The 24,371-nt window shown below is 35.3% G+C and overlaps 3 protein-coding genes and 1 long non-coding RNA gene across 4 annotated transcripts; 3 read left to right on the forward strand and 1 right to left on the reverse strand.

Annotated features, from left to right (window-relative positions):
• Positions 1 to 479: 479 nt before the first annotated feature.
• Positions 480 to 4,786, forward strand: LOC108216681 (probable LRR receptor-like serine/threonine-protein kinase At3g47570). Its single transcript, XM_017389509.2, has 4 exons — positions 480 to 1,132; positions 1,238 to 1,528; positions 2,146 to 4,140; positions 4,226 to 4,786. The coding sequence occupies exons 1-4, from the start codon at positions 523 to 525 to the stop codon at positions 4,600 to 4,602; spliced, it is 3,273 nt and encodes a 1,090-aa protein (XP_017244998.1). The 5' UTR covers positions 480 to 522; the 3' UTR covers positions 4,603 to 4,786.
• On the reverse strand, positions 4,725 to 8,992 carry LOC108216680 (putative receptor-like protein kinase At3g47110). Its single transcript, XM_017389508.2, has 4 exons — positions 8,080 to 8,992; positions 7,637 to 8,002; positions 5,451 to 7,442; positions 4,725 to 5,304 (listed from the first exon to the last, which is right to left on the reverse strand). Exons 1-4 carry the CDS (start codon positions 8,831 to 8,833, stop codon positions 4,922 to 4,924), a joined length of 3,495 nt encoding a protein of 1,164 aa, XP_017244997.1. The 5' UTR covers positions 8,834 to 8,992; the 3' UTR covers positions 4,725 to 4,921.
• A 4,007-nt stretch (positions 8,993 to 12,999) lies between these two features.
• Positions 13,000 to 15,516, forward strand: LOC108216138 (uncharacterized). Its single transcript, XR_001806044.2, has 2 exons — positions 13,000 to 13,548; positions 15,212 to 15,516. It is a non-coding gene; the product is annotated as an uncharacterized LOC108216138 (long non-coding RNA).
• A 1,986-nt stretch (positions 15,517 to 17,502) lies between these two features.
• On the forward strand, positions 17,503 to 21,702 carry LOC108217359 (receptor kinase-like protein Xa21). The gene is made up of 4 exons (XM_017390194.2): positions 17,503 to 18,292; positions 18,371 to 18,736; positions 18,872 to 20,863; positions 21,193 to 21,702. Exons 1-4 carry the CDS (start codon positions 17,512 to 17,514, stop codon positions 21,534 to 21,536), a joined length of 3,483 nt encoding a protein of 1,160 aa, XP_017245683.1. The 5' UTR covers positions 17,503 to 17,511; the 3' UTR covers positions 21,537 to 21,702.
• The last annotated feature ends 2,669 nt before the right edge of the window (positions 21,703 to 24,371 follow it).

A 24,371-nucleotide genomic window follows, 5' to 3' on the forward strand; every position in this document is an offset into this window, starting at 1 on the left:
TTTAATCGACATTATGTTAGAATACAAATTCATTTCATTCTGCTTCAATTCCATTCAGCCAAATGAACACAAACTTAATACTTAGCGAAACCGGTACAAGGCATAAAACCGGTAGAGGTCATGAATTATCACCCTTTGGAATGTGGTTGGCAATTTCAGTGGATCAAAATCCACTTAAAACACCCCCTTGTCAATAGCACTCCCTTTGTTTTTCTTATTTAACGTTTTGAATTTGGACACATTTTTTTAAGTGTTTTGACTAAATAATTAAATTTATTAATTTTTAAATTTTATTTTTTTGAATAAAAATATATTATCAAAATTTTTAATAATAAAAAAATTTTAATTCACAAAAATCAAAAATAATAATTTTTATTATCCGATCAACTCATCTAAATATGTGGGCCAAAAATCAAAACGTCAAATAATAAAAAAGAGAGGAGGATGTCTCAACATTTATTATTATATTTCTAGCTACTCCTAAAACGTAATCACTGGTACATTTTTTTTCTGCAAGGTATAATGGCAACAACTTGCTTGTTCTTTGCACTAGTACTTGCAACACTTATCAGCACTTCTTGTATCTTTTGCTTATCACCCGACCAATCTGCACTTCTTGCCTTGAAATCGTATATTACTGATGACCCGCGTCAAATTTTGGCCAAGAACTGGACTAGAGGATCCGATATGTGCAGCTGGATTGGCGTCTCCTGCGACGCCAGTCAAGAACATGTGACTGCCTTAAATTTGTCTATGATGAGTTTTAAGGGCACCATTGCTCCGCATATTGGAAACCTCTCGTTTCTTACCTCGTTAGACTTGAAATCCAATCAGATTTCAGGTTCATTACCAGATGTTCTATTTAACATGCCTGCATTAAGGGTCATTAATTTATCAGACAATGCTCTGTCTGATAATCTACCTGTCAATATGTGCTCCAACCACTCTAGGTTGAAAGCACTTTACCTTTCCTCGAATCAGCTTCATGGTGAAATTCCAGCAAGTTTATACTCATGCAGGGAGCTTCGATATCTTGCATTAGAAAACAACACATTTGACGGAAGACTGGCTAAAGATATAGGAAACCTGACGAATCTCAAGCATTTGTATCTCGATACAAACATTATCCATGGTATGATCGCTGGTACATTCTTTTCTTCTCCGTGTCTCTTTCACGTTTCCATGTTTTCAACAAATTATCAATTTATAATAACTAATAAGAAGTTTCTTTCTACAGGGCCTGTGCCATCAACTCTTTTCAACATCTCTTCCTTAGAAACTATTGATTTGAGCATAAATAAACTCTCAGGGGTCCTGTCATCTGATATACAATGGAATGTCCCACTTCTAAGATATCTCAATCTACAAACCAATCTCTTAACTGGTCAGATTCCAGCTGGCTTGTGGGGATGCAAACTACTTCAAGTGTTATCCCTGAGAGAGAATAACTTCACAGGAAGCATTTCTAAACAAATTGGAAATCTCACACTGCTCAAAATTTTAGACCTCAATACTAACAACTTCACAGGTACCTCCGAAATTCAGTAGCTGACTTCATATTCTGTTGCCATTATATTTATGTTTTCGAGTTCTTCAAATGTTATGAAAAAAGTTGTTCAGGTGTTTGTATTTTATGTCATATTCTATTACGAGAACAGCTTGCTAGACTTGATCAATTCTCCGTTGAATAAATACACCGGACAGCTTCGTACGTATTGACATTTAGTGCACTGATCTGGTTTACAAACGACTAACACTGAATCTGAGTTTTGTACAATCTTCTGATAGCATTGATCAGTTCATACTCGGTTAGAATTGCTTCATATTCATATTAAGAATATTCAAGAGTGTCGATACTGGAATCCACCGGTACTTGTTATCGAATCGTTAGACTATTTGTTTCCTGGAACGTCTTGAACTTTATTCTTGAGTGAGGCTTAAACATATTAACAAACTTTTTTCAGTGGGTTGGTGATCACTTCAGTTTACTGGATTATCTGATTCTGCACGTATCGGATTTTCAACCTGTTGATTCAAGTATCATACTTATGTATTGTTATTTATCTTTTTACTGTGCTGAGTTATCACTTTACATTCTACGTTACGTTATGCTTTACAAAAACTGATAAGGTGTTCGTATAGCAGGGGTGTTACCAGCTGAGATCGGCCATCTTGACTTAGAGCAACTTTTTGTTCCCGCGAACAAGCTAACAGGTGAAATACCATTTGAAGTTTTCAACATTTCAACATTGAGAATGTTTGCCTTTGATTCCAACCAATTTTATGGCCATCTTCCTGCAAGCTTTGGCCATTGGCTTCCAAATCTCGAGAAATTCTCTCTTAATGACAACAGACTTAGTGGTTCTATCCCAGTCTCTTTGTCTAATGCTTCTAAGCTAACCATCGTTAGTATGATCAACAACCAATTTAGTGGCTACATACCCAATACACTAGGCAGTTTACGATCCCTGAGGCGGCTATATCTTGGAGAAAACAATCTGACACGAGAATCATCTAGTACTGAGTTGAGATTTTTCTATTCATTAACAAACTGCAGATATTTGGACACAATTGAGATATCATTGAATCAATTTCATGGTGCCCTTCCAGCTGTAGTTGGTAATCTCTCAACTTCTCTCCAAATAATTTCAGCATTTAATAGTCGAATCAAAGGTGAGATCCCTATTGGTATTGGAAACTTGAGCAGTTTGAATGTGTTAACTCTAGATAGTAATGAGTTGACAGGCATCATTCCAAGCACAATTGGGAGATTGAAATATATGGAACGCATTTATCTTGAACACAATAAACTGAATGGATCTGTTCCGAATGAAATTTGTTTGTTGGAAAAGTTGGGGGACTTGTATCTGAGTGATAACCAACTTTGGGGATCGATTCCAGCATGCTTGGGAGAGCTACCATATTTAACAAGACTATACTTGGATTCAAACAAGTTAACTTCCAACGTGCCATCAACCTTGTGGAAACGTGTAGATCTTATTGGACTAAATTTGTCAACAAATTACCTATCTGGATATCTACCGTTAGAGGTTGGAAAGTTGAGGGCGATAACTGAAATGGACTTCTCTTGGAATCAGTTCTCAGGCAATATACCTGCCACTATTGGAGGTGCTCAATCTCTGAATTATCTTGTTTTGTCTCATAACAAACTAGAAGGGCCTATTCCTCCATCATTAGGCAGCTTGAAAGGCTTAGAAATTTTGGATATGTCCAATAACAATTTGTCAGGAAAAATTCCAAAATCCTTGGAGTCACTTAGGTATCTTCGATATTTTAACATCTCCTTCAATAAACTTGAAGGAGAAATTCCAACGGGAGGTCCATTTCAAAACTTCACTGGTCAGTCTTATGTGCAAAATGATGGTCTATGTGGTGCACCAAGATTGAAAGTCCGGTTGTGCCCAGCATCAGCTACTCCGGAATCAGGATCAGGAAACATTGCTTTCTTAAAGTATACTTTGCCCCTTATCGTTGCAGCAGTGCTCTTAGTGGCTGTAGCTTTTTTGATAAAGAGAAGAAGAAATCAAAACATCATCTTGACACAAGAAGATTCATCGCCTCATGCTTGGAGAAGGTTTTCTTATCATGAGCTTTTACAAGCAACAAACGGATTTAGTGAAAGTAACCTACTTGGAGTAGGAAGTCTTGGATCCGTATACAAAGGAGAACTTCTGGATGGAACTGTTGTTGCAGTGAAAGTGTTCAATATGCAGTTTGAAGGAGCTTTAAAAAGTTTTGATGCTGAATGTGAAGTCCTCCGTAATGTGAGGCATAGGAATCTTACAAAACTCATTAGCAGTTGCACTAACTTGGACTTTAAAGCCTTGATACTGGAGTGGATGCCTAATGGAAGCCTCGAAACATGGTTGCACTCTGAGGAATATTGCTTGAACTTTTTACAGCGCTTAAACATAATGATAGATGTTGCATCAGCCTTGGACTACCTACATTGTCGCTGTTCAACACCAATCATACATTGTGATCTGAAACCCAGCAATGTCCTAATTGATAATTATATGATTGCACATGTTTGTGACTTTGGTATTGCCAAACTCTTAGGTGAGCAGGAATTTCTGGCGCAAACTAAGACCTTGGGAACAATCGGATATATGGCACCAGGTGAGTTTCTAAATTTGTACTTACTTTTGTCCGTAGAATATACTTTAATTGACTAATTTTCCTATGGTCTTGTGTCATAAAATAGAATACGGGATGGAAGGAATAGTAACTGCAAGAGGTGATGTTTACAGCTATGGTATCTTATTGTTGGAAACATTCACAAGAAAAAGACCAACTGAAGAGATGTTTTCTGGTGAAATGAGCTTGAAAGATTGGGTAAAAGAATCCTTGAGTAGCTCTGAAGTTTTGGACACGAAGCTGAGAGAAAGAAACGACAAGCATTTGCCTTCCAAGAAACAATGTGCATTGTCCATCTTTAATTTGGCCATGGACTGTTTGAGGAATTCACCTGTTGAACGTATTGATATGGAAGATGTTTTGAACAGACTACACAAAATAAAGACCTTGTTTCTGGACAAATGCCATATGATTGATAGTGAGTTCAATGACTATGAAGTGTAAGCTAATGTAGCAAGTATGTGAGTATTTTTCTATCACACAAGCCTGCCTAATGAACATGGTTAGTCAGTCTTGTAGAACAACATACTCTCTCAGTTACAGAGAGGTGTATGGAGCAGATTTGCAGTTTGTAATAATGTAAGAGAATTTGTTTTCAATAAAAATATAAGATAAATAGAGTAAAAGATGACCCAAGAGTTGCTGTAGTATATAAATTTCTAAACAAAATGTTGAATGATTTAGTATACTATTAAATCTGGTGTGACACCAAACTGTTATGGAGATAAATTAGGAGGAACAGAAGGCCTGATTTAAGGACCAGTCATTGGCCAACTTCATCTTTAGCTTTGACTTCAGCTTTAGTGCTCATCTGGAACACCACTCTTATTTTCTCAAGTCGACGCAGGGCTTCTTTCATAGTAATCCTCTCGGTAGCTGAATCAGTTGAACATTCCAAGGCTAGATCCAATATCGATGTCACACATTGCTCATCTGCATATGTATGTATATCAACTCTTTCCAGTAACTTGCTGTCCACAACCTGGAGGAAAGAACCATGTAAAGTTTCAGATATCCAACTTCTTAGATTCATTGTCCCCGAGAATATCTCATCTGTTGGCTTCTTTCTTGTGAATGCTTCCATCAAGATAATGCCAAAACTGTAGACATCCCCTTTTGAAGATATTATTCCCTCACTTCCATATTCTGCGTGATTTTACAATGAAAGTAAATATTATAGCAGTTGTCAGTTTATTACAATTTTACAAGAGAAGAAAAATGCTGAATTGGCTGAAGCAAAACCATTAAGCATATTCACTCAATTAGTAGAATTAAATATTGAAGAACCCTACCTGGTGCCATATAACCGATTGTTCCCAAGGTTTGAGTTTGTGCTCTAAACTCTTCTTCACCCAGCAGCTTAGCAATGCCAAAGTCAGAAACATGTGCGATCATGTCTTCATCAAGCAAGATGTTACTAGGTTTCAAGTCACAATGAATAATTGATGTGGTCTGTCCGGAATGTAGATATTCAATGGCATTTGCAACATCTATCATTATGTTTAACCTTTGCAAAATATCCAAACAAAAATCAGGCAAATGCAACCATTTGTCAAGGCTTCCATTAGGCATGTACTCTAAGACCAAGGCTCTAAAATCCAAGTTGCTGCAACTGCTAATGATCCTTAACAGATTCCTGTGTCGAATTTTAACCAATACCTCACTTTCACAGTCAAAACTCTTCACTGCTTCTTCAGACTGAATATTAAAAACTTTTACAGCACAAGTTGTCCCATCAGAAAGTGTCCCTTTATAGACAGATGCAAAGCCTCCTGTCCCAAGTAAGTTGCTTTCACTAAATGATTCTGTTGCTCTTCTAAGTTCATAATGTGAAAACCTCCTCCAAGAAACATGCGACAACTCATTCTCAATTGGTAAATTGGGATTTTTCTTGTAATGGCTCACCCATATATACACCACAAAACCAATAAATACTATAGATAACAAAGGTGGTAATATATATTTTAGCAAATGCACCAGATCTGACCTTGACTTTTTTATGCTCTGGGGCTTGCAGTGTGTGACATTGAGCCAAAGAGTACCACAAAGGCCATTATTATGAGAAAAGGATTCGGCTGAAAAGTTTGCAAAAGATCCAGCAGTAGGAATTTCTCCTTGCAGCATATTGAATGATAGATTCAGATATTTAAGATATCTGATTGTTGTCAAGGAATGTGGTATCTCTCCAGATAAATTGTTATCTGAAAGATCCAAGAGTTCCAGGCCTTTTAGATAACTGAATGAATCTGGAATTGAACCCTGCAGTTTGTTATGTGCCAAGGACAGAAAATTTAGCTCTTGAGCTTTTCCGACAGTGGCTGGAATAACACCAGATAACTGATTCCTTGATAAGTCTATCTGCGTTGCGATTTTCAAACTTCCAATATCTGGCTTAATATTTCCAGTCAGCAGATTTGATGACAAGTTCAAATGTACAAGCTTCGAAAGGCTCCAAAAATTTGATGGAATTGTATGATTTAATTCGTTAGTGTGTAAATTGAGCTTTTCCAGAGTTATCAGTTCTCCCATACATGTTGGTATAGAGCCACTTAGCCTATTCCGACTTAAATCAAGCTCTGCAATACTTTTCCAATTACAAAGATCACTTGGGATTGATCCGTGTAATCTATTTCCCGAAAGCCTCAAGCGCCCTAACTCTGTCAATTCTCCAATTGTTGTTGGAATAGTTCCTGTCAGCTCATTTCCATACAATTCTAACACTTGCAAGCCACTCAAGTTTCCGATTTCAACTGGAATGCTTCCCTTAATGTTGCTTTCATAAGCCTCAAAGTAATATAAAAAAGTAGATAAATTCCCCACTGAATTTGGAATGAAACCATTAAAATAATTATGTGATATCGTGAGTGTTTCTAGAAGTTTGCAGTTCGTCAAGGAGTTGAAAAAACTCAATTGCGAAGTTCCAGACTCCTTGGTTAATCCATTGCCTGAAAGATGCAAATTCTTCAGGAATTTCAAGTTACCAAGAGTACTAGGTACAGGACCATCAAAATAGTTGTCGTATAACTGTATTAGAAAGATCTTGGAAGCATTGGTAATAGAGCTTGGGATCCATCCATCAAACTTGTTGCTGTTTAAGGACAGCCCTTCAAGATTTGGCAGCCTAATGTCTGATGGAAGATGACCTGAGAAATTGTTGAACTGCATGTCTAGGTATCTCAAAGTTGAGATATTAAAGATACCATATGGAACAGGGCCAGTGAAGTTGTTGATTCCAATGAAAAGAAACTCTGGTTTAAGGTTGCCCATCTCACTTGGCAAAGTCCCTAGAACAACAGAGTAATGTTAAATGTTCATCCACACACCCCCTCTCAGTAGACATCCCCCCTCCCCTTATACGTAAAAAAAAGACGATTTAGTCTACCTCCAGAAAGAAGATAAATTAAGAATATGATAGACCATTATGCACACCACAGCAGAGAGATAGATAATGATAGTTAGTAATGAAGTTTTGAGGTACCTGTCAACTTGTTGAATTTCAGGTGCAAGTAATGCAGTGAAGTAAGATTCCCAATATTCTCTGCTATGTTTCCAGTGAACTCATTGTTGTTCAACAGAATACTTTGAATTCCCTGGCATTCCCACAAGCTAAATGGAATCTTTCCTGTTAAATGATTTTTGGCAAAGGAGAGATTTCGAAGAGCAGGGAGATTGTAAGAAATGTCCTGAGGGAGGCCTCCAGAAAGGCTATTATTTTCCAAATCAAGATTTCTCAAGGAAGACATATTGAAAATAGATGATGGAATTGTTCCTGTTAAAGAGGCACTAGGGATGTCCAGTATCTCTAAATGCACAAGATTCCCAAACTCCCGTGGAATCATTGCTCCTGGACATCCAAGAGATTCATGAATATCAGAAGACTATGTGCGCGCAAAATATAAGGTAAATACTACGAGTTTATACCTCTAAAGCTGTTGAAACCAAGGTATAATTCCCTGAGATCTGTCAGATTTCCAATTTGCCACGGAATGCTTCCACTAAATTGATTATATGACAGTGACAGTGTCTGCAGCTTCATGCACTTGAATAAATTTGCTGGAATTGGTCCATGAAGCCTATTTATAGCAACTGACAACATTTCCAAATTTGGAAGATTATCACATATTTTCTCAGGTAGAGTGCCAGAGAAATCATTGGCCACGAGGCTAAGCACTGTGAGTGAGGAGCTATTAAACACAGAAGATGGTATGAAGCCAGTAAAACTATTGTTAGACAGCACTATTTCTTCAAGATGCTGAAAATTTCCAAGCCAAATTGGCACTTCTCCGGATAAGTTGTTATATTGCAGATGCAACCGTCGTAAACGTCGCAGATTTGCCAGTTCCACTGGGAGAAAGCCATGAAAATTGTTGAACTTGAGGACAAGAGAAGAGAGAAAAGAGAGGTTGCCTAAATGCGGAGAAATGGTGGCTGTGAGGTTCATGTTTGAAAGGTTGAGGGCCGTAACTCTTTCGCGACGAACACTGCAAGAAACACCTTCCCATTTGCATGTCGTGATTTTTTCAGACCAGAGCAGAGACAGTATGTTACTAGGATCAGAACTGGTGATGTGAGCTTTGAAAGCATTAAGAGCATGTCGATCATCTAGAATGGTTTTCTGAGCTGAACATGCTAACAAGAAAACAGTAGTCGACAGAACAAAATTTAAGATCCCCATACCTTTAAAATGAATTCAAATGGCCGTACCACAAATTTAAATGTCTGTATCTATGTAGAGAGAGATCGTTTCCGTGAAAAACCTCGACAAGAATAAGGATTCAACCCCTGATGTCTCAGAGGTCACATATTCCATTGTGGCCGACTTAAGGTACCCCACTCTATGCCGAGAGCGATGTAGCCACTGTCCATGCATTTGGTTTGGTATGTAGAGAATCACAAAATTTCCACAAAGTACAGTAATTGTGTCACGCGGCATGTGAACATCGTAGTATTGTTTTCATGTCAATGATAGTGAGTCGACTATAAATCTATAATCACCTAATTTTCACTCTGCTTTCATGTGACGAGGGTCAATTAGTTATGGCAAGATTTGGGAAAATTAAAAGGAGACGACTTATAAAATAAATATCAGAAAGGCACCGAATAACTTAAGAATGACCGAGAGCATCGCAGCCTTCGCAGGGGGCGATAAGTAAAATTTTGATACGAAGTTATTGACATCTCTCTTCAATACCCACGTGTCCACGTAGTAATTATGAAAACGTTTAAAGTGATAAAAATTAACAATCCGTTTTTTCAACAATGTTTTTTTTAATAAAATTGCAGTAAACTTTGATTAAAAAAATTGCACTAAAACTAGACATTTAGTACCTGGAATATGACGGATATGGGGATAAAGAGATGGGTACAAAATAACATGTATCATATATTTTATGAATTATAAATAAATAATAATTAATAATAAAATCTTGTATACGTATTAATCTTTTCAATTAAATCAGTTTATTACTCCTTCCATCCCAAATTAGATGAGCTTTTTGACTTTGGACACGTAACTTAAGGTGCATTGACCGTCAAGTTCTAAAATTTATTTTTTTTGATTTTTCTTTTGTAAACAAAAATTTCATATTTAAATTTTTATTTGCAAAAATAAAATTTTAAAAATAAATAATATAGTTATGCGGTCAATAGACCTTAAAGTGTGTCCGAAGTCAACGACCTTATTTAATTTGAGATGGAAGGAGTATCATTTTATAACAAAATTTTGTATCAAATTTATTACCAATAACACTACTTTATGGAATCCTAGTTGCATGTAGCTTAATTATTTTGGAATATTCAGTACTTTAACAAGATTTTAAGGACATGAATATTTTAGTTATCTTTGATATAAATATTACAACTATATAAGATAGTATCACGAGTATTACATACTATTAGAGGAAAAGTTTCCCAATAAAATTCTAATAATATATATTACCCAAATATGAAAATATACAATAAAGTGATAGATGGTGATGTAAAATAATATTTGAAGATAAAAAATAAATGATAATTAATGAGAAGAAATAGCATATGTTACAATCAAAGAGAGGTGAGTTAGGTTGAAAATTTCGTGGACTAAAACAAAAACTTAACGATGAGTATATTATCATCATAGCGAAAATTTTATAATATGTATTTTTCGCATATTTCTTTTGAAACTGTCTATCCTTAAAATTATTGGTCATATTTCGCATGTATTACTATATATATGTAAGGACATGAGGATTATTAGAAAATCGTGGAAATTTTGTGTCAATGTGCGCATGGGTTATTTTCGGTTTGCGACTTACAAGCGACTTTATTAGTACAATTTATATAAAAAAAATTGTAAATCAATTTTATGATTTGTAAGTTATTATTAAAATTAGAGGAAAAAACAAGCTTTATATTTTGTATAAAACAAGTAATGAAAATTTAAGTACTTGCAATTTGGTTAGCAAATTATATATTCAGAAAAAACTAAAAAATAACTTTCAACACATGATGCCAATTTCTCACAATATTTTTTTATAAAAGAAGTACCGCAAATATTTAATCTTATAACTTATTGAATTAAATCATATATTCAAAAGTTATAATTGTTTTCAACATTTAAATTCACACCAACATTTCATTGCATTTTTACATTGAGCATACAATAATTTTTCACCTAAAGTAGTGGAACAGTAAGTGATACACTGGGCGGGATCGCATTGTTTGTCAAATATGGCAAGACATCCGCATATTTTGTAACCCGTGGAATGATGATCTGCGGAGGAAAAACAAAAGTATAAACAAAAAAAAAAAACAAATATTTTTAAATGGGTTACAAGTTACTACCTGGCATGTGTTTCAAATGATGTAAATGAAAATCGGGGGGTATATTCTTTTTTTACACATTGTTGTGCTTTATTTCATTTAAGACATTTTCATCAACAAAATCGAAAATAAGTAAATAAACATATTTGAAGAATCAATTAAACTGAAGTTAATAATTGAGTCGTATATGTGTCTGGGACAAATGTAATTGAATTAAATAAATAATACATTTTTTCGATAAGCCAACAATATATATATATTAGAAATCGCGGTGTTCTTATAAGATAGTAAAACTATCACAAAAAGGCTTAAGAACCTACAAACCTGATCACAACCCAAAATAAATAATACTCCCTCCATCCCATTTTAAGTGTCCACTTTGCAAATTTCACACCTCTGAAGAAACAATTAATGTAATGCTTTTATTATTATCTTCACACACCTATTCACCTTGGTTTTTATAAATATTAATTACGTATAGCACTACTCCTAGTGTGTATTTGACCTTTCTTCATATTGGAATTAGTTGGTTGTATTTAATACTATATTGAAACTAGTGAAAAATTGCATGGGTTAAAGAGTATGACACATATTTTGGGAAATTTTTTTTTGGCAAAGTAGACACTTAAAATGGGATGGAGGGAGTACTTACATTTTGAAGGAGTTGTAGGACAAGTGGAAAATTCAGACAGAGCAACATTCACAATCATCAAAATGACTGTTGTATAAATAAATAATTTGCAACTCATTTTGTTTCTTTAAGTACGAGAATTTCTCAAGGAGAAAAAGGAGTACAAGTACAACAGTTGGTTGATTTGTGGCGAGAGTGTCTCGTTTTTATTATTTATATTTATACAGATGATTATAAGATATAAGCGGAAAGTAAATAATAAATTTATAGTATGGATTTAGTAAACGATCAGATGATTTTATGTATAATAAGATAATATAAATATATTGTTAGCAGTAATTTTTCAAGTGAAATTTGTAGGTATTAAAATTAGGGGTGAGCGGGTGCGGGTTCGGTGCGGTTTTTGGATAAAACCGCACCCGGAACCGCATGCCCTCGGTTTTGAAAATCAAAAACCTCAACCGCAACCTCATCGTCGGTTTCGGTTTCGGTTTCAAAATCTCGGATTCGGTTTTTATCGGTTCGGTTTCGGTTAAAAAACCGCATAAAACATAAAAACATAAAAATACACTGCAGAGCCGGCTAAACCATTGCCAAGTGTCTAAATACCAAAAATTTCAAGACCGGATGTAATACAAAAAATTCACTATTCAGTATTATTATAAGCATAAGGTCATATTTACAAGCCACTTAATAAACCAGTGAAGCAGAACTGTAAACTGCATGACATCCTTATTATAACTTGCTACTGGTGCTAGTGTACTGCTAGTGCTGTTGTGCTACTGCAAGCATAAGAAACATAGTAAAAATGTAAAACTTTCAATTCATATAACTAATATCTTGTATACGTAATTTCTTAATTTTAAAATTGAAAACTTATATAAATTATAATTAATAAATATATATATAATATTTATTTTAAAAATCGGATCGGTTCGGTTTCTTTCGGATCGGTTCCTAGTTATAACCAGAACCGAACAATCGGTTTCGGTTTCGGGTTTTAAGTTTTCGGTTTCGGTTTCGGTTCGGTTTTACACGGTTCAGTTTTTAACGGTTTTTACCGGTTTCGGTTTCGGTTTCGGATTTATTCGGTTTTTTGCTCACCCCTAATTAAAATGGTATGATTAGCAATATGTCCGTAAAAGTTAAATAATATATTTTTCAATAGCTAATTTGAAGATTTGTTACTTAATATATTTGATATCGAGATATTCTTCTTACTTTTATATCCAACAGTATTTTGGATTTTAAAATGATTGTTAATATATAAAATATCTATTTTAGAAAATAATATAAATTATTATTAAATAACTATATTTTGGTAGAATAAATGTGGCTTGGAAATTTTCAGCATCTTGAAGAAATATTGCTTTCTAATAACAGTTTAATTTACTGGCTTAATTATACCATCTTCAATTTATATTATCTCCTCACTGCCAGTGCTCAGGCTAGCTCGAAGCTAATGACTTCTCTGGCAGTCTACCTGAGAAAATATGTGATAATTTATCCCCATCTAGAACATTCTCAGTAGTTATAAGTAGGCTTCATGGACAAACTCCAGCAAATTTATACAAGTTCATGAGGCCAGATAGCTATCACTAACTGTTCACTTCACTTGAATGGAATGATTTTGGGCTGAATGGAATGATCATTCCGGGCTGAATGAAGAATTGTGTTGTTTGGTTGTACCACTTGAATGGAATGAGCTATCCTGAGTCCATTCTATTTGGGCCAAATATTAAACAACTCATTCCTTTTAAAACACCCGGGACAGATTCATTCCTTCGAATTGAAACGTCGCCTTCCTCTCTGACCTAGCGATCGGATGCTATCTCTCGGCGAACAGCTCTCCTCTCTCTCCCAATTAGCGCTCCAGCACTCTGTCTCTCTCGATTAGCTCTCTCTCGATTAGCTCTCTCTCTCTCTCCCCTCTCTCCCAATTAGCGCTCCAGCACTCTGTCTCTCTTGATTAGCTCTCTCTCTCCCTCCTCCCCTCCCTCTCTCTCTCTCTCTCTCCCTCTCGCTCCCCCTCCCCCTCCCCCTCCCCCTCCCCCTCCCCCTCCCTCTCCCTATATATGTTGTTGATTAAAGTGTTGGATTGGTTGTGTGCGATGTGTTTGATATTGGAATTTATGTATCACCCTGCTTTTGTGTTGGATTTATTTTTAATTGAAGTTAACATGTGATCGTGTTTACAGCTTTAATTTAATTTGGTCGTGTTCGGAACATGTTCCGACTTTCAGAACATCTTCACTTATTAAAATTTGATATTGTCTTGAGAATAGCAAGTTCCCATCAATTACACATTATCATTTATCTATTGTGAATTACACATCCTGCTGAATTTGACTCCTGTACTCTCCAAAGGTGAACTTCTTGTACACTGCAGGCTCCTTGTAGAGTACATGTGATAAATTAATTAATTTGTTTATTGAAATGCGCAAAACACAGCCTTTGGGATGTTTTTCGACTTGGGTTTGCTCTAAATTAGGTCAGGTATCCAATATCTAACATACGTAAAAGAAAACCATGTTCTAATACTAGTGTTTCAAGCTGATAGTTGATGTGAAACTTGTTGTTCAGGTTTGGCTCATTCATTAGTTCCACATGAAGTGTTAACTTTGTAGTTTTTTAATTATGATCCATGCTCTGAGCAAAATTATGGTTGCTAGTTCGGCTTCAGTTTTTTGTTATCTCAAAGAATGTGCATCATTATCCTGTGTAAATATGCATTGTGTAATTTAGTTCTGGATTTAAAAGTGTACTTTTTAGTTAAGCTTTTTGACTTGGAATTATGTTTTTTTGGTGGCTTTTTATTCTGTGATTGTTAGGCTTATTCAATTTGAGTTTTATCTGCTTTATGAGAATGAATAAAGGGCAATTCTGATGTTTATTGCTTGTTACTTTACATTGCAGATGAATTCTGTTAACATAGATGCTTGCAAACTTATGAGCTTTGTGCTAGCTTGTGTATATAGCTGTATTGTTTTTTTTTTCTGTTTTATAATTAATTTTATGGACTTAGACCCAAGAAAATGTGTATGGATGGTTTTGGTTTTGGTATAAAGGGATAAAATGATTTCAGGGGATGTATTTAAACTGAATGGTGCATTCATTTTGAGATTCGGAAGAAGTGTAGAATTGCAACTTGGTCTGCGTTATAATTTTGTGTAATCTTTTGCTGCTTTGATATATGCTTCTGATGGAACAAGGAACTGTCACCAAATATGTTTTCAAATTAAACAGAGATAGTGAAGGAAAATTTTTGCTGAAAAACAGCCAGATTTCCTGTTTCTCATCTGGCTCTCTTTCCTTTGCATTGTGATTTAATTTCAATGATCAAATCTTAGACTTTTAAGCTTAGTCATATCAATTGTTTTAAAGTTTTGGACAAACAAGAGAAACTGTGTGCGTCTACTCTACTAACCAAGGCGTCAGTAGCTGTATATGAGTGTTTTCTTGGTTTGTAAATGGATCATTGTAAATACCAGTAACTAGATATTTCTTGGGTTTTTTGGTTTTTGACCAGACTTTAGATGCTTCACTTGTCAATTGACCCTTAGCCTTTGTTCCGGTATGTTTTGTAGTGATAATGATCTGTTCTTTGTTCTGGCAATGCAGGGGGTTGCGCGGAATGCACTGCTTAAGTTAATTCATGAAAATTCCTCTTCCATGCGCAGCAATCTGTATGGCAGGAAGATAATTGCATGTCTGGAGAAGACAAAGAATAACGCGTTGTGGACACTGAACTGTTGAAGGAGTCTTCAGATTAGTTGTGCTGTTGAAAAATCTGAAAATAACTTTGATGTTCTGTTGTTTTTAATGGTCAAGTAGCGAAACTTTGGTGTGTAGTTGAAATAGGTGCCTTGTATTAATATCGTAAATTTTGATGGGTGCTTATATGAGACTTGTCAATTTTTATTTTATACTTATTTTGATGAAGTTCAATTTAAAATTTGTATTATGTTACCTCTGGTTAATTGTATTTATTTTGTCGATCGAATTTTTTTTTTTCAAATTAAATTTAACAATCGGGTTTACAATGATTAAATTAAATATGACTTCCATTACAATTAAATTAAAAAATTTGGCTAATTTCATTCCATTCCATCATACATAATTGGACAAGTGAACAAGGGAATGGAATGACCATTCCTTTCCCATTCCATTCCCATTCCATTCCTTCTTCCATTCCGGCACCATTCCATTCATGCGAAGTGAACACAACCTAGAAATCAGAATCATTCAGCCATGTAAAAGGGCTATCATGACACCCCGATTTGTAAATTATATAAGGTGTATCTGTCATTTTAAATTTCAGTAAAAACTTTAATTTAGCTCAATTTTTTTCAACTGAACTGATAATACTTTACAGATAAAACTTGAACAGCCGGCGATTGTTTCATTTGCACCCCTCCAATAGCTATTGTGCCTGTTTGGGCATCACTTCTTTTTCAAACAAACTACTTCTACTTTTCTTGATCCGTTTACGTAAATAAAGCAAAAACACTTTTAAAAAATTAAAAAAATCAGTTTTTTTAACTTTAAAATCATTTAAATAACTCAAACGACCCCATTATTTGACCATTCAATATATGGGAGTTTTTTTGATTTATCGCAAGAAAACAAGTTTTATGTGGAGTTCTTTATATGACATCTTGAATCCTGTTTCTAGATTTTGGAGTTTTGATGCTTATTTTTTTAAATAATTTCAAACTCTTTCTCGTCAACTGCTTTTGATTTTGATAGGTGGTCTTAATTACTCACAGCAGTCTGCATTCGTATACTAATGTTGATAAAATAATTTTCCTTAGTTTCTCCGAAACTATGCAATAAGCATGAATCAGCGGATGAAAGGGAGATAAATAAGTAAACAAACACGAATCGTTGTCATCGGACAAAAACAATACCTTACATGCAGACTAGTAGCCTTACCAGAATGACCCGATCGTCATTTATTCAAAAAAAAAATCAGGAAGTGTGGAAAATTAGATGGACAAATAATTCTAGAAATCACTAATTTGACAGATTAACTATTCTATTGATCGTTATAATACACTATGTCGACTTGATTTTTTAATTCTGATTAGTCATAATAATTTTTAAAATTAATATAAAATAATATATTATTTTAACATATTCGATTAATCTGTGATTTAAATCCATCAACTAATTCTGATTTTTGTTTTTACGACACTTTTATATAAGTGTCATATAAATAGTTTATAGTGATTCTTAAGAGTCAAATGAGATGTAATAAAATACTGATTTTTCAGCTCAACCGGAAATTCAGTATGAATTCTGATTCAGCAAGAGCCCAATAGCTGCATGACGCGAAACAATTCGTTTGTAAAATACAGCATGACACAATCACATTAGTAAGATGTGAGATCAGTCTTCTAAAACTGGACCGCTGTTCCAGGATGGTCGGGTGCCTTCAAAGATTAATCGGTAAATCGAAAGGATTAATTGGAACATTAATCAGATGTATTCAAAAATTATCCTTAAATATTATTTAATTTTAACATTAAAAATATATTTTATACAAGTAAAATAATAATACCCTCATTTTAGTATAAAAACAACGGGTAAATATCCCATTTCATATATTAGCTTCATTTCCTTAAAAAAATTATTAATTTTTACAATTTTATTTTTAGTTTGACTTTTTTAAGTTTTTGACGATTAATCCCGATTTTAACCTCCTAATTTCTGACCGATTAATCCCGATTTTAACTGCTTATATCATTTTTTGCCGATTTTGACCGATTTTATCAAAAATCGTCTAATTTTCCGCCTAGCGTCTAAGCGGCCGTCTAAGCCGATTTTCAGAACACCGAGTAAATTAATGCAGCTCTCTCTATAAATATATCAAAATCTTCTCCTTCCTGCATTCAAATTCAATTGAAAAATCAAAAGTAATGGATATCAGAATCTGTTTTCTCTCCTGCACTATCTTAAATTTTTTTCTGACAAGTACTATCTTCTTGTCATCTTGTTCAGCTCAGAAAACCATTCTAGATGATCGACATGCTCTTACTGCTTTCAAAGCTCACATCACTCATTCTGATCCTAATAACATACTATCTCTGCTCTGGTCTGACAAAATCCCAACATGTAAATTGGAAGGTGTTTCTTGCAGTGTTCGTCGCCAAAGAGTTACCTCCCTGAACCTTTCAAATATGAACCTCACAGCCACTATTTCTCCGCATTTAGGCAACCTCTCTTTTCTTTCTTCTCTTTTCCTCAACTTCAACAATTTTCATGGCTTTCTCCCTATGGAACTGGCAAATTTGCGACGTTTACAACGCTTGCATCTGCAATATAACAACTTATCCGGACAAGTGCCAGTGTGGCTTGGAAATTTTCAGCGTATTGAAGAAATAGTGCTTTCTAACAATAGTTTTACTGGCTTCATACCATCTTCTGTGTTTAATATCTCCTCACTCACAGTGCTTAGCCTCGTGGCCAACGACTTCTCTGGCGCACTCCCTGAGAATATATGTGATGATCTTCCAAATTTGGAAATATTGTCAGTTGCTATAAATAGGCTTCATGGACAAATTCCAGCAAATTTATTCAAGTGCATCAAGCTGCAGAAATTGTCACTGTCATATAATCAATTTAGTGGAAGCATTCCACGGCAAATTGGGAATTTGACAGATCTCAGAGAATTATACCTTGGCTTCAACAACTTTAAAGGTATAAACTCATAGTATTTACCTTATATTTTGCGCATATGCATTTATATACTGTAACTGTATCTTTACAATGTTTCAGAAGCAACGATTCCGCGGGAGATTGGGAATCTTGTGCAGCTGGAGAGACTGGACATCCCTAGTGCCTCTTTAACAGGGAGAATTCCCTCATCTATTTTTAATATGTCTTCTTTGCAAACTCTTAATTTCCAAAATAATAAACTTTTTGGAAGCCTCCCTCAGGACATTATTTATAATCTCCCTGCTCTTGAAAATATATCCTTTTCCATGAATAATCTAAGCGGACGGATTCCATCAAGCTTGTGGGAATGCAAAGGACTTCAAAATTTAATTTTAAAAGAGAATGAGTTCACTGGAAGCATACCAAAGAATATTGGGAATCTTACTTCACTCCAGTTCTTGTACCTTAAATACAACAAGTTGACAGGTATCTAAGAACCCTTAATTACTATCATTGTTATTTATCTCTGTACTGGATTGTGCATGATGGTCGAATATTCAATGAATTTATCTTCTTTTTTTGGAAGTAGGCCAATCATTTTACATATATGTATTGTTGCAGGTACTTTGCCAGATGAGATTGCCAACCTTAATCTAGAGATGATTGTGATTGGAAACAATGGCTTCACAGGCCCTATCCCATCCAAAATCTTTAATATCTCAACTCTGAGACACATCGACTTTCAGTTCAACCATCTGTCTGGACATCTTCCATCAGATATCAGGTTGCCAAATCTTGAACAGCTGTATCTAGATAACAACGAACTCGATGGTTGGATTCCAAGCTCTATTACAAATGCTTCCAAGATCACTCTACTGCAGCTGTATGGCAACTATTTCGATGGACCAATTCCTAATACTCTTGGTAACTTGAAATTCCTGAAAAAACTGCATCTTGCTGATAATAGTTTAATCAAGGAGTCTGGAACTACAGAGTTGAGTTTCTTCAACTCCTTGACAAACTGCAGATTTCTTCAAACACTGACCATATCACAGAATTACTTGAAGGGATTCATTCCAAACTCAGTTGGGAATCTATCTACTTCTCTGTATTACTTTGAGGCATATGAAAGCAACATTAAGGGGAAGATTCCGGCTGAAATTGGAAATTTGAGCGGCATACAAGTCTTAGAGTTGTCTGGCAATGAGCTGAGAGGAACTATTCCCACAACAATGGGAAGATTGACAGAAATGGGACGCTTGAGGCTTTCAGGCAATATATTACAAGGTTCAATCCCAAAAGATCTTTGTAATTTGAAAATAATCGGAGAGCTTGATTTAAGTCACAATAGGCTCGGTGGTTCCATACCGCCATGCATGGGAGAATTGATAACTCTGGAAAAGCTTAACTTAAGCTCCAACGAGCTAACTTTTGATATACCATCAAGTTTTTGGAGTCTTGTTAAGCTCAACCAATTGAACTTGTCATCAAATCTGCTAAATGGCAGTGTCGCACCAGATATTGGAAATTTGAATATCATAACACACATAGACTTATCAAGGAATCAGTTATCAGGTGATATCCCAACCACCATTGGAAAGGCACAGATGCTAAACTTCATATCCTTGGCAGATAACAGATTGCAGGGGTCAATTCCAGAATCATTCAGCAATCTAAAAGGCCTAGAATTCTTGGATCTTTCCACAAATAATCTGTCCGGAGAGATGCCAGGATCTTTGGGCACAATCAGGTACTTGCAATATTTGAATGTATCTTTCAATATGCTACAAGGAGAGATTCCTGCAACTGGATCTTTTGCAAACTTTGGAGCTGAATCTTTTGCTCATAATTTTGGCCTTTGCGGTCCTCCTCTGCCTAATGTTTCACAATGCAAACCCCAGAGGGTAACAAAGTCAAGGTCAGATTTGTTGCATTTGCTAAAATACATATTACCACCTACATTATTAGTAATAGTCATTAGCTTTGTGGTATATATCCGGATGAGCATTTACAAAAGAAATCAAAGTTTACCAATTGAAACAGAGTCATCACTTGTCTCATGGAGAAGGTTTTCACACTGTGATCTTCAACGAGCAACCGAATCATTCAGTGCAAGAAACTTACTTGGAGTAGGCGGATTTGCATCTGTTTATAAAGGGACACTTTCTGATGGGACAACCGCTGCTGTAAAAGTTTTTAACACGCAGTGTGAAAAATCAATGAAGAGTTTTGACTGTGAAAGTGAAGTACTAGTGAAAATCCGCCACAGAAATCTGTTAAAGATCATTAGCAGTTGCAGTAACTTTGAGTTCAGAGCCTTGGTGTTGGAGTACAAGCCTAATGGAAGCCTCGACAAATGGTTGCATGCACATGATTGTTGTTTGGATATTCTGCAAAGGCTAAACATAATGATAGATGTTGCAAATGCCCTGGAATATCTACATTCTGGACAGACCACAACAATTATTCATTGTGACTTAAAGCCTAGTAACGTCTTGCTTGACGAAGACATCGTTGCTTATGTATCTGACTTTGGCATTGCTAAGCTCTTGGGGGAAGAAGAGTTTAGAGCACAAACTCAAACCTTGGGAACAATTGGCTATATGGCACCAGGTAATGTTCTTCGATTTGGATTAGTTAATACTTAATAGTACCATATAAGTGAACGTGCTTTGAGGTTCCGCTTCAATAGTGTTGCATTGCATGCAGGGGCGGATCCAGTCCCCTAAATTTTTTCTGACATGTTTTCACCATTCTAAATTTGAAAAAATTATAGAAGTGCCCCCACAAATTTTGAAAATATACAGGTGTTTTTCGAATATGTGTTTAGTGCCCCCTAAAAAATAATCCTAGATCCGCGTCTCCACAATAGCTGAGTAATATTTATTTTCTTCGAAAATTTTGTACTCTGTAAACTGCATTAACGAGTGTCCAACGTGCAGAATATGGAAGTGAGGGGACAATATCCACTAAAGGGGATGTGTACAGTTACGGGGTTGTCTTGATGGAAACATTCACAGGAAAGAAGCCAACAGATGAGATGTTTTGGGATAAACTGAGCCTAAGAAGTTGGGTGAAGAAAAATTTACATTGTTCTTTACTTAAAGTGGTGGACAGCAAGTTGATGGAAAGAGTTGAAGAACATAAATATGCAGAGGAATGTGTGACAGCCATCTTGGAGTTGGCCTTGGATTGTTCGGTTGATTCAGCTGCTGAGAGGATCACCATGAAAGAGGCTGGGCATCGACTTGGCAAAATCAGATTGATGTTACAGATGACTAGATGACTACTAAAAGCTCAACTTAGCCAATGATGATCACCAAGTCCGAAATCTTGTTCCTTCAAGATATAATTTCTTTATAGTTTAAGAAAAATATATAAATTAGTGCTCGTTTGGTTGATAATGGGGAGTTGTTTTCAATATAATCTGAATTTAATATGAAAATTGTAATACACGGAAAGTTGGTATATAGTTTTTAGAAGTGGAAGTAACCAAGGGGAGGTTTTTTTGTCAAACAAACAATTTTAATTTTACATATATGAGATTTTCAACTTCCTACATGTGAACCAAACGATTTCGTAGTTGGAAATTAAAAAATAAAAATGTAAGTTCTGAAATTTAAATAATCATAAAAAAAAATCGTGTGTAATATTTTGGGGACAATTTTCGATGGGATACTCGTCTTACTGAATTCTACTCTCTCTGTGCCACTCATATGCTTACATGTTTTTTCCGCTACTCGGCACGTATTTAAGATTAAGTATAATTCTATAAAAAAATTTTAAAAAAATTCTTTTATGAATCAAAATTTAAATCTTTTATTTTTAATCAAAAGAAAACAAATAGAATAACTTATAAAACTATATTTAATCAGAGTCTTAAAATATGTATCGAGTCCCCGTTCTAATATAAAAATCTGTTGGGACGGATATAATATATATCTTCTCTTATTGTGAAAAAGTTAGTAAATAACATGAAGTTGACATTCAGCGGTCGAAGCTCGATTCTTGCTAAGTATGGCATATCACTTGAACTGATATGTAGCTTATAAACAGTGGCGGAACCAGGAATGAGATTTAGGTGAGGCTCAAATTTGGAAGCAAGTAAGATTATAAAGTATTGATTAAAATTTGAATACCGAATCTCGATACCACATTCACCAAAGAGAGACGATCATCTCTCTAGGTTGCAGGTATTGATTGGTTAAAAGACCTCAAAGAGAACGTTGTTCAGAGTGCATTAACATATATACACCAATAAGCAGCGGCGTCGAAAAAAAAAGTTGACTTATATATAGAATAACAATTTTTTTACGCCACATAATGATTGCAGACCTCTGAAAAAGCGTAAGCAACCAGTTTCAAGTGACATTGCTATTCGCTATTCCTTTCTAAGATGTCTCCATCTCCATGTGTGGTGTGATAAGATAAGGACCACTAAGGGCCCGGTTTGTCCTTCTTCCCACAAGAACCCCATCGCCAGAAATATTAAGCCTACTAAAGGAAGGCAGTGAGAGTCGAGAGAGCAGGTTGCAGGGCCGTGGGCACTAGGAGCCAGGCTGTGGGAGTGAGAGCTGAGTTAGGGTAGTGTCAAGTGTGTGCGTATGACTTATGAGTGTATCTGTTTAAATGTATTTGTTAATCAGACTCTCTTTAGACTAAGAGCAAGTCCAAAGCACATAGAGAAAGAAAGTATGTAAAAATTTATTATAATATATTGGGTAGAGCAAGGAGAGAGAGGTGCCTTATATATAAGGTTTCAAGACATTGTTCTAATGATATAAGGCCTCGTTAGGACATTATTAAATCAACATTTTTCATCAAATGTCCTAAATTATAATTAGGACATGTTATAAGGCATCTTTTGAACTCGCTCTAAGTATCCTAAATTATATTGACATGAATAATTCAGCGGGGGCTAAAAAAAAAATTAGCCTGTTTTTTCGAGGTTAGGGGGGGCTCTAGCACCCCCCATCCCCCTCTGGTTCCACCACTGCTTATAAATGAACTATACAAATTAAATATAATTTGATACAAGTAATTTTAAAAAATTATATAAAAATATTATTTTTTGTAGTTGTGTACTTGTGGACTCCTTGGCCCAAATTGCAAAGTAAATAGTCATTTTTCCGGTACTGATACAAGAATTTGCAATCAATTTCTTTCAAGCAGTTGAGTTGCCTTAAAAGCTCTCTCAATCAAACCTGAACAACCCCATTAGTTGTTAAGCTTCATTATTCTCCCCCATCCGTATCTCGCCACGTGGCAACCCATGCTTACGCATCAGGTGATGCAAGGCCATAAAACTTTACTAAAAATGCAAAATCCCAGAAATAAAATCTAACCATATAAGCAAAAAGTTACCTCATCTACAAAATCTAGTTAAAGCCTAGAAGCCTATAAACCCACTTAGGATGGAGTGTGAGCTTACTATAAATTCCCAAATCAAATGCTTAGCTTGCCAAACATGCAACTACACAATTTGAAAGATACCCTCTTTTTTGGTGGAGACGGGGGCTATAAAGCTTTTCATACATTCATCTAGTGGGTTAAATGGAATCTTATTAGTGGGCCTTGGCCTTTTTCAACCAAGAAATTGAAACACTTTTTTTTTAAACACCTCTCATTATCAGAGATAATGATATTGTTAGTCAAAAAGAAGAAAGAATAAACATGGGTTTATTTAAGAGTGATACAAATCATTAAGGATTGTATGTGAACTAGGATTTGTGATTATGGTTGCTCTTTTTTGATTACTAGGGTCATCATATCTTCAAATTAGTCCCCTGTATCTTTAGTTGACTCTCATTTCTTTCCTGATTCACTCTAATATCATTAATCAAGCTTTAATGTTGCTGCCACTTTTATAATTTCGTTCAATCATAATCTATAGGTTTTATGATTCTAACTTGATAGATTTTTCCCAGCCATACTGAGTTAACAAAAGAAAACATCCACTAGCGACGTGATGGAAGTAATCGATTATTATGGATATGTAATCATCTGAAGCCCACACTAGATTGAACAACAGTCCTCGTCTTCCCGCTAGCTGCTAGTGAATTCCTTCTTTCGACGTAAAATATTTTCTTTGATCCCGTAATTATAACACTCCGCACATATC

The sequence above is a fragment of the Daucus carota genome, chromosome 4 (genome assembly GCF_001625215.2).
Source record: "Daucus carota subsp. sativus chromosome 4, DH1 v3.0, whole genome shotgun sequence".
Taxonomy (NCBI): domain Eukaryota; kingdom Viridiplantae; phylum Streptophyta; class Magnoliopsida; order Apiales; family Apiaceae; genus Daucus; species Daucus carota.